The sequence below is a fragment of the Mus pahari genome, unplaced genomic scaffold, assembly GCF_900095145.1.
Source record: "Mus pahari unplaced genomic scaffold, PAHARI_EIJ_v1.1 scaffold_5139_1, whole genome shotgun sequence".
Classification (NCBI taxonomy): Eukaryota; Metazoa; Chordata; class Mammalia; order Rodentia; family Muridae; genus Mus; species Mus pahari.
In genome coordinates, this window is record NW_018392936.1 from 83608 (window position 1) to 99239 (window position 15632).

Genomic DNA, 15632 nt, shown 5'->3' on the forward strand with positions numbered 1-15632 from the left:
ATAATAATGCTGGCTGCCAATTGACATTATCACTGACATGGGTGATATCTGTGGTTTGGGTTTGTTGGAAGACTTTAAGACAATGATACAGGAATTTTCTATTTGTTTTTGTCATTATTTAAGAAACATGTAATGTCTTTTCATGTCTAAGTTCATTAATTTGTGATCTTTTTAGGATATTTATATATTTGGGGATTGATTCAGAAATTTTAATAAATGTAGGTGTACTTGTTACCAATGTGGTATCAATACCCATTTTTGTGGATTTAGTTGTTTTGAAATACAGCTCTTTATATCTACTAGGCTACACAGACACTTTATGTAACTGATGTTTCAAATAATTCTCTGCTGAGGAATACTGAAGGGCTGAGAAGCAATTGAAAAAATGTTCAACATCCTTAATCATCAGGGAAATGCAAACCAACACAACCTGAGAATTCACTTCACATCANTCAGAATGTATAGGATCAAAAATTCAAGTGACAGCAGATGCTGGCAAGAATGTGGAGATACAGGAAGACTCCTCCAATGCTGGTGGGATTGAAAGCTTGTACAATACTCTGAAAATCAGTCTGGTGGTTCCTCAGAAAACTGGACATTGTACTACCAAATACAGCAATACTTCTCTTGGGAATATACCCAGAAATATTTCCAACTGGTAATAAGTACACACGCTCCACTATCTTCAGAGCAGCCCTACTTATAATAGCCAGAAGCTGGAATGAACCCAGATATCCCTCAACAGAAGAATGCATACTGAGATGTGGTATATTTACACAATGGAGTACTACTCAGCAATTAAAAACAATGAATTTTTTCAGGATATAATCCTGAGTGAGGTAACCCAATCACAAAAGAGATCACTTGATATGCACTCACTGATAAGTGGATATTAGCCTAGAAACTGAGAATACCCAAGATACAATTTAAAAAACACAAGAAAATCAAGAAGAAAGAAGACCAATACGTGGATACTTCAATCCTCCCTAGAATAGGGAATAAAATACCCATGGAAGAATTTACAGAGATAAATTTTGGAGTTATGATGAGAGGATGAACCATTCAGAGACTGTCCCATCTAGGGGTCCTTTCCATAATTAGACACCAAACGGAGATACTGTTGAATATGCCAGCAAGATTTTGCTTAATGGACACTGATATAGCTGTCTCCTGTGAGGCTATGACAGTGACTGGCAAATACAGAAGTGGATGCTCACAGTCATCTATAGGATGGAACACAGGGCCCCCAATGGAGGAGCTAGAGAAATTACCCTAGGAGCTAAAGGGGTCTGCAACCCTCTAGGTGGAACAACAATATGAACTAATGAGTACCCCCAGAGNTTGTGTCTCAAGCTGCATAGTAGCAGAAGATGGCCTATTCAGTCATCATTGGGAAGAAAGTTCCCTTAGTCTTGCAACCTTTAAATGCCCCAGTGAAGGGGAACAGCAGGGTGAAGAAGTGGGAATGAGTGTGTATGGGAGCAGTGGGGTGGTAAGGTATAGCGGACTTTTGGAATAGCATTTTAGATAAAAATGAAGAAAATATCTAATAAAATATTAAAAATATTAAAATGAAAATATTCTGGGAAAATATNGTTCTGTTTTAACTTTTTAAATATTAAAAAGTATTCTTTGCTTCTAAATTTTAAATGTAGTTATATTATTTCCCGTATTCATTCAACTCCAGTCTTTCGCACGTGTACTACTCACATACTCTTGTACTTATAGTGTCCAATTATGAGTGTTATAAATATATAAATAGGACCTGCATAGTCTATACAGTTAAACTTACAGGTNTAGTATTTCAGGACTGAACATTGATGTTGGATTACCTACTGAAAATTTCTTTTTTGAGGTAGATTATTTCTCCTAATTTCAGCATTCCTTGGTTGTTGCATATGGTTGACTATTCAACACATTCATCTTAGTACATCTATCAATATCATGCTTTTTTTCATTTTTGTATAAGAAGTCAAATTTATAAGACATCATGAATGCTATCTCTCTACCATTTTTAGGAGAGTATTCTCACAGCAATTTTCTGTTCCTATGGCTCTTGCAACATTTTCTTTTTCTTTTCTTTTCTTTTCTTTTCTTTTCTTTTCTTTTCTTTTCTTTTCTTTTCTTTTCTTTTCCTTTCTTTTCTTATCTTATCTTATCTTTTCTTTTTTTCTTTTTGGTTTTTTGATACAGGGTTTCTCTGTGTAGTCCTGTCTCTCCTGAAACTCACTCTATAGACCAGGTTAGACTCAAACTCAGAAGTCTGCCTGCCTCTGCCTCCCAAGCATTGGGATTAAAGCGTGGGCCATCACTGCCCCGCTCTTGCAACATTTTCAACCTCTCTACTGCTTTCATTCCTAAGCTTCATATGAAGTTATGTTACAGATGACTCAGATATGGATAGGCACCATATGATCTTTTATTCTCTGAATTTTGTTCAGTTTGGTCCTTAATAATTCTACCTATCTGTTTCAATCCATGTTTTTCTTAAGACGTGTGAGAGATAAGATATTAAGATAATATGGTGATAGGGTATAATAGATTAAAGTATTGTGAGTATAAATATAAATATTTACAATGCAGTGAGGAATAATAGTGGGTTAGTGAAGTAGCAGTAGCACTGTGTCTTCTAAGATTCATGCCTTCCCTAGTTCTGGAGATTTGCCTAGGTGTGCAGAATTGCATGCTGGTATTTAGATGAGTTGAGGTCTGAAACCTGATGGTCATAGTTCACCTATATGACATGGTCGGTATTCCCTCATGCTCCTGGAACTCAGTCCTCTGCCTAAGTTTCTACTTCCCACAGCCCCCACACAAGAAGCATGGTCAGTACTCAAGTAACCAATGGCCCAAGCTTCTGACCTTCAGACTAAACTCCTCCATAGTTACCTAGCAACAGTGAAGACCATTTAAAGGGGTGCTCAGGCCCTACCTTGCTCTCTTACTCTCACTCATATCCTCTTACTCCTTTGTTCCTCTGCCACTCACATCTCTCTCTCCTTCCATTTCTCTTTGTCTTCTTTCCTCTCCTCTCTCCCACTCTCTCTCTCTCTCTCTCTCTCTCTCTCTCTCTCTCTCTCTCCCTCTCTCCCTGCATTTCTATAATAAAGCTCTTAGACCATAGAGTCTCTGCTCTGCTCCATCCAGGCCCACTGAGAACTCTGGCCAGTGTTGGGAAGTTCTTCCCCTATTCACTCTCTCCTGCAATCCTGGTGGCATGAGCAAGTAGCTTCATGGGGGGAGGGGTCCCCAGGTAAGACTGCACCTTGGCCACCCCCTTAAGAGTGGGATAGAGGAATGCCCACCCAAGGATGAGTGGATAGGGAAGGTAGCAGGCCTCCCATTCCTGACTGACCACAGATTAGGGAAATTCAGGTGAGCCATGGGCCTCTTTTCCCTTCCCCCACTTTCCCTGGTCCCCACCTGGGCTACTCCTGTTTTTTGTCCCCAACATCTAGGTTTCCAACAAATCTTTGATTTCCTCCATAAAGCAAAAAATATTCCTAAATCATTTTGTTCAGCCACTTGTAACCTTAATCAAAACAAGATAAATATAAAAAAAAATGATATTTATTCTAGGATTGTGTTTACAGTAACTATCTAGGAAAAAGTAATGTTCCATGAAGAAAAAACATGGATACCAAGAGAGAATTGAATTAAGCAATTAAAGCCAGTCACACAAAAAACAGTTTCCAGTCTGAAGTGGTAGCTTCATTAATCCTAGGACTCAGAATGCAAGGAGGCAGATTATGTGCCCAAGTCCAGACTAGTTTATAGACTGTGTTTCAATTCTGACATTTCTAGGAATATGTAATGATGGCCTGTCATATAGTGCTATGGGTCACAACCCAGGACTTTCTGATAATACAGCAAACCTTTGTCCACTGAGAGAATATTTAATCCCACAACTGCATTTTCAAGGCATGTATAGAACAATAGTTCATAAAAGTTCGGAAACCCAGTCTGCAGAAGGGCACAGTAGTTGAAACCTCATACTTGTTAATTAGTCTATTGTGTCTAAATTACAAGCTTTGTTTGATCATATTCCAAAGACTTGCTCAGCTCCTGATACCACTAGAGTGAAAGGATACTACCACACATCTAACTTGTGCCTCCGAGATGCTTAATGCTCAGTTACTGGATTTGTGTCGCTTATTGATATGAAAAAGTGTTTCCAAGAAGTAATTCATCTCCATCAGTAGTGACAAGTAATCCTCTACGGGCATGAAGTATTTTAAATGTAAAATTTAGGACTTTGATGCACTTTGATTTGAGTTTTCTTCAGGGTATAAAAATGGGTCTATTTTCATTCTTCCACATGCATATGTTTGGTTGGATTAGAAGAAGTTGGTGAGGGTCCACTCTTTTCTCCTTGGATTTATTTTGGCTTCATTGTAAATCTCAAGTGGCTGAAACTGTGCAGTTTTATTTCTTGGACTTTAATTTTAATTCATTGATCAACCTTTCTGTTCCTATAACAATACCATATATTTTCATTACTTTAGCTCTGTAGGAAAGCTTGAAGACAGATTATCAGATTTTAATGATTCCTTATGCTTCCTTCAAGATTGTAGGTTTATTTGAAGTGAGTATTTGGACTTTTTAAAAATTATTTTCTTAGATATTTTCTTCGCTTACATTTCAAATGCCATCCCAAATGTCCACTATTCCCTCCCTCCACCCTGGTCTCCTGTCCACTCACTCCCACTTCTTGGCCCTGGTGATCATCTGTATGGGGCATATAAAATTTACAAGATCAAGGGGCCTTTCTTCCCAGTGATGGCTGACTAGGCCATCTTCTGCTATATATATGCAGGTAGAGACATAAGCTCTGGGGGTACTTATTAGTTCATATTGTTGTTCCACCTATAGGGTTGCAGACCCCTTCAGTTCCTTGGGTAATTTCTCTAGCTCCTCCATTGGGGTCTCTGTGTNATATCCTATAAATGGCTGTGGGCATCCACTTCTATATTTGCCAGGTAGTGGCATAGCCTCACAAGGGCTAGCTATATCAGTGCCCTTTCTGCAAAATCTTGCTGGCATATGCAATAGTGTCAGCGTTTGATCACTGATTATGGGCGGGAACCCCAGGTGGGGCAGTCCCTTGATGGTCCATCCTTTTGTCTTAGCTCCAAACTTTGTCTTTGCGAATTCTTCCCAGTCTTTTTTATTCCCTATTTTGGGGAGGAGTGAAGTATCCATGTGTTGGTCTTCCTTCTTGATTTTCTTGTGTTTTGGAGATTGTATCTCGTGTATTCTATGTTTCTGAGCTAATATCCAGTTATCAGTGAGTGCATATCTAGTGACTTCTTTTGTGATTGGGTTACCTCACTAAGGATGATATGCTCCAGATACATCCATTTGCCTAAGAATTTCATAAACTCATTGTTTTTAATAGCTTAGTAGTACCCCATTGTGTAAATGCACCCTATTTTCTGTATCCATTCCTCTTTTGAGGGACATCTCAGTTCTTTCCAGCTTCTGGCTATTATAAATAGGGCAGCTATGAACATAATGGAGCACGTGTCCTTATTACCAGTTGGAACATCTACTGGGTTTATACTTAGAAGAGGGATTGCTGGATCTGTCTGTATTACTCTGTCCAGTTTTCTGAGGAGTCATCATATTGATTTCCAGAGTGGTTGTACAAGCTTGCAATCCCACCAGGAGTGGAGGAGTGTTCCTCTTTCTCCACAGCCTCACCAACATCTGCTGTCACCTGAATTTTTGATCTTAGCCATTCTGACTGCTGTGAGGTGAAATCTCGGGGTTGTTTTGGTTTGCATTTCCCTGATGATAAGGATGTTGAACATTTTTTCAAGTGCTTCTCAGTCCTTCGTTATTCCTCAGTTTAGAATTCTCTGTTTAGCTCTATACCCCAATTTTAATGGGGTTATTTGTATTTCTGGAGTTAAGCTTCTTGACCTCTTTGTTTATATTGAATATTATTCCCCTATCAGATGTAGGATTGTTAAAAATTCTTTCCCAATCTGTTTGGTGGCCTTTTGGTCTATTGACAGTATCTTTTTCCCTACAGAAGCTTTGCAATTTTTTGAGGTCCCATTTGTCGATTATTGTTCTTACAGCACAGACCATTGCTCTTCTGTTAAGGAATTTTTTTCCCTTTGCTCATTTCTTCGAGACATTTTCCCACTTTCTTCTGTATATATTTCAGTGTCTCTGGTTTTATGGAGAGTTTTTTTTATCCACTTAGATTTGATCTTTGTACAAGGAAATAAGAATGGATCAATTCATATTCTTCTACATGGTAACTGCCAATTGTGAACTTTAATTTTACAATTGGTCAGTCTTTCTGTTCATATACCAATACCATACATTGCTTTAGCTCTTTAGGACAGTCTGAAGTCAAGAGTATCAGATTTTAATTATTGATTATGTTTCCATCAGGCTTGTAGTTTTATTTGAAATGAGGATTTGTACTTGACCAAAATTTTCTAAGTGATATCTCCTGAGAATACTAAATATTTTTCTTGGATTTTCCAATTTAATTGAGTAAAGAATTTTAATGAATGCCCTTATGATTTTTAGGGTTCTTTGGTGTTTCTTGTGATGCCCCCCTTCAACCCTGATTTTATTATTTTGTGTTCTCTCTCACTATATTTCATTTAGAATGGCTAAGTGCTTGAGTGTCAAAATATTTTAAAAGTACAAAATCATTGTTTTTTGATTCTTTGTGTTCTATTCTTTGTTTCTATTTCATTTATTTTCCTCCTCATGTTGATTCTGTTTTATAATTTATTCCTCTTATGTTCCCTGAGTTCTTTTTGTTGTAAAGCTTTCACGTGTACTGTCAAGTTGTGGTAGGCACTTAGTATAATGGAGTTTCCTATTATCCCAGCTTTCATTTTGTTCCAAAAGTGTGGGTATGTTTTACATTATTTTCAATGAGTTATAGGAAGACTTTAATTTCTTTGTTTATTGTTGTCTTGCTCTAATACTCATAACAAATGTTCATCTTATCTGTGTTTGAAAGGTTTCTTTATATTCAATTATTCCTGATACTCTGTAATTATACATGCTAGACTGATGATATAAATGGTTTTTCAAATTTAATGTATATGCAGAGATTGGTTTTGTGAGTGTGCATGTGGTGATTTGAGAGAATAATAAATGCATGATAGGAAGAACTTTTATTCTTTTGTGATTATTTGTAATGTTTACATATTTGTTAGGTCATTTGGTTTGTAACTATCTTTTACATGGAGTTTTTTCCCATTTATTTTTTACTTTTTATTTTTTCTTTATTCTATTGTTTACAATATTGAATTGAAGTCTCACACTATCAAGTTGTCAAGGTCAATGTGCTATTTAAGCTTTATTTGTATTTCTTTTACAAAAGGAGTATCCTTGTGTTTGTGTCAAACAAAATATATATCAATGGAATTTGTTGAACATGTATTCTTCTTTACCACACAGGAATCTTTTTTTGTTTGAAGTCTATTTTGTTACCTATTGTAATGGCTTCACCAGCTTGCACCTTGGGTTTTTTTTGTGTCAAATTTTTCCAGTTTTTTTTTTTCTGAAATTATGTATATCTTTGATATTGAGATATATTGATTGTAAGCAGCAGAACGATGGATTAGATGAAGAAAAGCATGTGAGAATATCTAACACCAATTCATAGTAAAACACTGAAGCTATTAGGGATATGTGTAAATTACCTACACATGACATAGTTTACCACAAGTACATATCCAACATTAATAACTTTGACATCATTTATTATAGTACTAAATTTTTCCTTCAAATCTTCAATGTTTGAAGGATTACATCAATATGATTATAGCATTTAGTATGAAACATAAAAACAACGTTCAGATAGAATGTGACTTTAGCCTCACTTTGAGAAAGGATAGGTAAACAGGGACTAAATAAAATATGGAACAGGAAAAGTTTGGCCAAAGTCTTACAAAAGATTCCAGAATTAGTGGCAATACATGTAAGAGTATGTTACACTTTATTGACAGCTTTGGTGGATTTTTCTGGAAGTAAAAGTGAGTGAGCATACTACATAAGTAATTTTCTGTCAATGATTTTCATTTTATGATTATTTATAATACACATAATGCCATGAATCTTTATGCATTTTAAAAATGTGTAAATAAAGTATATCATATAATTTACGTATTACAATTTACAAATGGATATTTTTATTCTCATTTACACTGCATTCTTAGAATGTNAACAGTGTAATTCAATGAATATCCATGCTTAAATAGAAATATTTAGAACAAAACTCACAAACCAAGCTTATCNAGTGAATAAATCTGATATAATGCAGAAATGATGGAAAATGGATGAAATTAAACAAATAAGTTTTCTGGGCCCATTGTTCTAATAATCATATTACAATTTTGATGACAGACATGAACGGTTTACATAGTCATAAAAAGGCAGTCTTCTCCACCCTACAAGAATTTTATGATTTTTTAAACATGAATTGAGAATATAACAGGACACCATCATCTCAAATAAAAATATGTATGTTTGTATATATGTGTGTTTGAACATCTTTGCACTAAGAAAGTAGGAGATATATTATTTGAAAACTGGAAAGGGATGAAAGAATTTGGAATGGGTATATCATGTGAATCTGGTGGTAAGAAAATATGTATGAAGCTATCATGTTTGAATTGGAAATTGAATATGCACACAGAATATCATGAGGAGAAGGAGGTTGACTGACCTGAGGAATGAGTCAATAACAAGATGGGCAACAGATAATTGTGATGTAAGTGCAGATATGAGCAAAGTACATGCTACATTTGTACCAATGTCCCATAATGAAACCCAGAAGAATATATGGTATTTTTTTAAAAAATAACAATTAACAACTGCCAAAATACGGATTTTAAATCTGGACTCTTGGAAATTTCATTTTCACTCTTTTTTTTAATTTACTTGCAATTAAAATATTATCCTCCTTTACAGTATCCAAAGCCTTTTGGCATTTCCCTCCCTTCTGCTTCTATAAGGGTACCCCTCCATCTATCCACCCACTCCTGCTTAACTGCCCTAGAATTCTCCTATAGAGGAACATTGATCTGTCACAAGACCAAGGACCTCTCCTCCCAGTGATCCCAGATAAAGCCATTTTTTTCTACAAATGCAGCTGGAGCAAGTAGGTCTTCCCTGTATACTCTCTGGCTGGTAGTTTAGTTCATGCTAGTTCTGGGATGTCTGGTTGGTTAATATTGTTGTTCTTTGTATGGAGTTGCAAAACCCTTCAGTTTCTTTAGTCCTTCCCCTAACCCATCCATTGGGGTCCCCATGCTCAATCTGATGGTTGGCTTCAGTAATCCACATCTGTATTTGTCAGGCTCTGACAGAGCCTCTCAAGGAAAAATAAATCAGGCTCCTGTCAGCAATTAATTCTTGGAATCAGCAACCATGTCTGGGTTTGTTGGCTGCATATGAGATAGATCCCATGGAGGGTCAGTCCCTAGATGATCTATCCTACAGTCTCTGCTCTAATCTTTGTTCCTATATTTCCATTAGACAGGTAAAATTCTGAGTTAAAATTTTTGAGATGGGTGGTTGGCCCATTCCTCACTCTTTTTGTTTTGTTTTGTTTTGTTTTTCTAGACAGGGTTTCTCTGTTTAGCCCTGGCTGTCCTGGAACTCTCTTTGTATATCAGGTAGCCTCGAACAATGAATCTCATTGACTATAAAGTTGAGACTGCCTATTCCTGAGTTGGATTCTGTAAAACAATGTTCTGTGTTTCCCTATTACCTCTGATTATATTTTACTGGATGTCTCATTGTGAATCTTCTGATACAATTCTCTGAAAACATTTCTAATTGTGTTCACATTGTCAATCAAGTTTCAAAATTTTCCAAGGACCATAGGGTTTTGTTCCAGATATTCACAAACAAGAGTGGTATCATGGAGCCTGAAAATGAATTATGTTATGTATTTACCTACCTGTGATTATTACAAAGTCTATGAACACCATTTGCATTGCCCCAGGGTAGAGAATGTTTAAGAACTCCTCTGGGGCCCATTCTGGAAATATGGAAAAAAAAAAGCAGAATCATAAATATAAAACAAATCTCTCCTTTGACTAGAGAAATATAAGCACATAGAAATTTGATGTGGTAGTATGCATGGCACTACAAAATCCATATTGCCTCTGNTTAAGGCAGGACAAATATGTTCATTTTGATGGGAGTCTTCTTCTTCTTCAACATTCCACTTCTCATGACAAACTACATTGATCCCATGTGCTTTTGGAGAATAAACCTGAATGAAATCAAGGATAAAGCTTTGCAACTTACTTGTTCCTTCATCCTTGGAGCAGTTCATATGCCTATGGAGAAAGATTATTTAAACCAGACTCTGAATGTCCTGTAAGTGCATTTGTATTTTCCATGTAAATGACATCTAGAATATTTCTTGTATGGTCTGATGATGAAAATTAGGCAAATCCTTGAATATCCTGTACTGTTGCTAAATCCGAACACAAAGAACCAACTTTATGAATGTCCTGTAAGTGCATTTGTATTTTCCATGTAAATGACATCTAGAATATTTCTTGTGTGGTCTGATGATGAAAATTAGGCAAATCCTTGAATATCCTGTACTGTTGCCAAATCTGAACACAAAGAACCAACTTTATTTTTTTTTACAGAATTAATCTTATTTTCTCTCTCCTTTTAAGTAATCCAGTGGAGGTTTTCTTTTGTTTTGTTTTGTTATAAATCAGGATGCTTCTGACTTAAATACTGGAATCTGAGGAATAAAGGACTATCTACATTGATTGTTCATATAAAACCCTGCTATGTACAGTTTGTATTGCACTCTAGATAGTGATGACTTATTGAACTTGATCCCATAATATTTCATTATGTTTTACTCCAGTACATGCAAATAGATTATCATAATCTCTGCTGAAAATACTTCCATCAGTGTGTTGATCCTAGAGCTTATGCTCATTCCTGTAATATTCATGGCACATAAAGTTGTCAAGAAATTTACATATATACAAACTGAATGCCTCAAGTTCACTGCATGTGGTCACTTCTTCCTTCTAAAGCTTCTTCCAGTTTGGAAAGAGAAGATCTTTAGTCTCAGAAATTCACATTTCATGTGAATGTCTGGATGGTCATTTTGGGGGGTGGTGTTTTGAGACAGGGTTTTTCTGTATAGCCTTGGGTATCCTGGAACTCACTTTGTAGACCAGGCTAGCCTCAAATTCAGAAATCAACCTGCCTCTGCCTTGAGTGCTGGGATTAAGGATGTGTGCCACCACTCCTTGCCTAGGTGGACATTTTTGCATGTATATGAGCATGGAATATTTAGGTCATTAGAGGGCAATACATCCAAGTGTTTTAAAATATAAATTCCAAAAGCACTTTGTCTTTGTGCATCACACTATTCATGTATAATTCTGCACTCTCCATTTAGAGTAAAAGACATGTGGTACATATGGAATCCTATAATATGTGTACATTCCTTGTACAGTGACTCTATTAATAACACTGATGGCTGTTTATGTCCGTTTTCACTCTCTTGTATGACATCTCTGATGTGGGATAGGTAGAACATTTGAGAACAGTGATAGAGGAGTTTTCTATTAGTTTATTTGTCCTTAAGAAACGCCATCTCTTTTCATGTCTAAGTTTGTTAATCTGTGATCCTTTCATGAGATTTATATCTTGTGGACATCTATTCAGAAGTTTTAGTAAATACAGATGGAGATGCTAGCAACATGGTATCAATACCCATTTTTGTGGATTGCTGATAGATTTTTTGTGTTGTTTTACAATATAGGGTTTCTCTGTATAGCCCTGACTGCCCTGGAATTCACTCTGTAGACCAGGCTGGCCTCAATCTCAGAAATCAGCCTGCCTCTGCCTCCCAAGTGCTGGAATTAAAGGCATGTGCCACCATGCCCTGCTCTATAGATTTTTTTTAAATATAGCCATTTCGACAACTAAGGTACACAGATACCTTAAGTAACTGATGTTTCCTAAAGTTTATTTGTAGGAAGTAGTTTGAACATTGCACAAGGTCTATTCTCAAATTTCTTTTATGTATTGGTAAAATCATTAATTTTGATTTTTTTCATGTGTGGTAATAAACAATATTTTAAAATGGCATATTTTATAGAATATAGAAGGAAAACACCGCATGGGTACAATTTTTGGTGAAAACCTTTTTGCATTTACTTAAGATTTAATCATTAAATATAAAGGTGAATCTTTAATGTTCATTGTTCAGATTATATAAACTAACAAGTATGATACAGGAGATATTATTCTTTACATAAACATGAGCACAAACACAATATGATATTATTCTATTGCCACTGTCTTTGACATACTTTTATTGCAAAAATGAACATATTCTATATAGTTTACACCAAAATCTCTTCTATTTAATATGCATAAAATACTGGCACATACAAAGTGCCATCTCAGCAGGTTCCTTATTTTTCTAGTTCTCAGTAGGGTGCTAGTGTTGCATTAGTGTTACTGGAAATGTTATGAAGAGTGTTTTCTAGAAATGAAATTAAAATGAAAACAAGTTCCAGCTTGGAAGTTGTGGTATAAGCCTTTTATCACAGCTTTTGGGAAGAAGATGCTGGTGGATTTCTGAGTTCAGGCCAGCCTGGTCTACAGAGAGAGTTCTAGGATAGCCAAGTATATACAGATCAACACTGTTATGAACAGGCAAAACCAAAACAAATAAATAAATAGATAGTTAGATAAATAAATAAATAAATAAATAAATAAATAGATAAATTGGAAGTACCCAGAATGAATATATCACCTTCCTTTGTAACTAGAAAATCAATGAATGTGTATACCTTCACATTTGAAGTGAGGATACTCGAAAAAACACTTGGAGGTATTGCCCTCTTATGGCCTAAATAATCCTTGCACATATACATACAATCATAGGCATAGAGATGTATCATTCACCAAATTCTTGTTTGATGTTTGAATTTACTTAAAAGTAAATCTTTAGAAAAGTTTTCTTTCACCAAAAGATTTTAAGAATAAATAACAAAATGAGGATAGATATGATGGGACATTCTAAGAGTATTAACCACTAATCATAAGTGATTGTTAGTAAGGAAACAAATTTTGCTGCAGAGAGATATTAGGTAATGACAAACCATATTTTCACTACCTTAACTAATTGAATTACTTACACTAGAGATATACTATCAACGGGTCTCATAACACATGTATTTCTATTATGCTAAATAATTTCAACTTAAAGATATGATCAGAATTACAATTCTGTTTATGTTTGTCGTTTTCTCTTTACCTTCTGATCAAGCACTAAAAGCAGAGATTGGAATGCTCTCTGGGAATGAGGTCAATATACTTTCTTATTTATGGGAGAAATACTCCCATGAACTTTTAAAGTGTTCACTATTATCCAGGTCCTCCTGTTAATCCAATCTCACAGCAAAAGCCATTTGTTTCCATTTAGAGGTCTAATGAAGAAACTCCCAGTATAGCATAGTGCTTCTATTGAGTACAAATGACCATGTATAATCATTTATCCATAATAAACACTGTACTCTGTTACAGAAAAACAACTAAAAACCACAAATATGCTTTGGNATTGGCATTTGCAATGGATGAAATCAACAGGAATCCTGATCTCTTACCAAATATGTCTTTGATTATAAAATATAATTTTGGCCACTGTGATGGGATAACTATGACAACTACACCCTATTCTTTTCACCAGAAGGAATATGTGCCTATTCCTAATTATTTCTGTAATGAAGATACTATGTGTTCGTTTCTGCTTACTGGACCCGATTCGAGAATATCATGGGAATTGGGGCTAATCATGGATACCTTCTTTTCTCCACGTGTGAGTTATTGTAGGCCAGGGATTCTTCATGTCATGTCTTTTAGGGGAACATTAATAGATATTAAGAAAGTTAATGGATGAGCTTGGACTTATTCTTATGTTAATCCATGTAGTTCTAGGATACTTACTATTCAGAGACATGATAGGCCTTCTGCTATTGGCCACCTCCAGAAGTTGACAGACTCCAGAAAGAAGGAATAGAGAAGGTCATGAAGAATTGAGTCTGGGAGGGTGATAGAGATAATCTTACAGCCTTAACTGACTGGCAGTCAAAGTGTGTGTTTATTTATCCAAATCTCAGTAAGAAGAGAAAGATTCATGTTGTTCTAAAACATAGAATATATTATTTCTCTCCCCAGATAACTGTTATCTTTATCTTGGTCTTAAATTTAGACTACAATCATAAACTGTGAAAAAAACGAGTTAGCATGGTGTTATAAGTGTAGTCACCAGTGACAAGCTATGGTGGAACAGAAGTATATTTTACAAACATTTCCTCTATAAGCCAACTTTTATGTATCTGGAGTATTTGTTGCAAAGGCATGGCAGACCATTCTTAGCCTGGGCACTTTTGACATTTCAGTGGCACTACAGTGGATAAAAACCTCCAATCAAGTCCATGGAGTTAGACTACCAGTGAATTTATGACTATCCGTTAAGAACCATAGTGTCAATTATCATTAGACACTATGGGAAAAAATTTCAGCAGCATACTGTTTTATTTATTATAAGTCTTTTTCTTTAATGATGTAAAGGTTATGTCATATCTTTAAAAAACTAATTGCTCTGTTTTATCATGTTTTTCTTTTTTCCCTTATGATAAGTTATAAGAGAACTTCACAAGTGAACTTTTCTAAGAAAGAGTAGTTATGTGGTTCCAATAATTCATTCTTTCATATTTTTCCACATGATTATTATTCTATCATTATCATATACTTTGTGTGCAGGAGATAACTCAATTCAATATAATTTTGTTTCTATATATTTTCCTCAAGAGATTCAACTTATGAGTCCTATATATTTTGCCACATCATTACCAGGGTACTTAGTAGGATAAGTTTTTTTTAATCTGAACTGCTGCAAACATTTTAAGCTGCCAAACATTGTTTACCTTTTTAAATTTATTTCTTCTGATTATCTGTTTCTTGAAGAGGCACAGAGGCAGATATTGCCAGAATATTTTGGAGCCTTATCCTATATTTTATTATGTCTCTGTCAAACAGCTATGCTTGCTGTTTCTACTAGAAGTGGATATGCCAGGATTCCACATTTGCTGATTTGAATAAAAGAAGAGAGGAAAAGTCACAGATAATTAACTCTTGCAGGTAAATATGATTACTGGCTTCTTTAGTGTACTTCACCTCATGCTGTTCTTTGTGTTGTAGTTCCTTCATCTTACCTATGGACCTTTCCATTCCATGTTCACTGATGATGAACAATATCCCTATCTCTATCAGATGGCCCCAAAGGACACATCTCTACCATTGGCAATTGTTTCCTTCATACTTTTCTTCCACTGGAAGTGGGTTGGCCTTGTCATCCCTGATGATGATCAAGGCAAACATTTTCTCTCAGAGCTGAAAAAAGAGAGTGAAAACAAGGAAATTTGCTTTGCTTTTGTGAACATGATATCAGTCTATGAGATTTCATTCTATCAAAAAACTGAAATGAACTACAAACAAATTGTGATGTCATCCACAAATGTTATTATCATTTATGGGGAAACATATAATAACGTTGAATTGAGCTTCAGAATGTGGGAATCTACAGT

At 35.5% G+C, this 15632-nt stretch overlaps 1 protein-coding gene across 1 annotated transcript in view; it reads left to right on the forward strand.

Annotated features, from left to right (window-relative positions):
* Positions 1 to 10174: 10174 nt before the first annotated feature.
* LOC110315259 (vomeronasal type-2 receptor 116-like) overlaps positions 10175 to 15632 on the forward strand; it is a gene marked incomplete at its 3' end in the record, with an annotated part of 18220 nt that continues 12762 nt past the window's right edge. The window contains exons 1-3 of the mRNA XM_021189359.1: positions 10175 to 10371; positions 13570 to 13861; positions 15247 to 15630. Of these exons, the coding sequence (XP_021045018.1) occupies positions 10175 to 10371; positions 13570 to 13861; positions 15247 to 15630 (873 nt within the window). The remainder of the gene's footprint in view (positions 10372 to 13569; positions 13862 to 15246; positions 15631 to 15632) is intronic.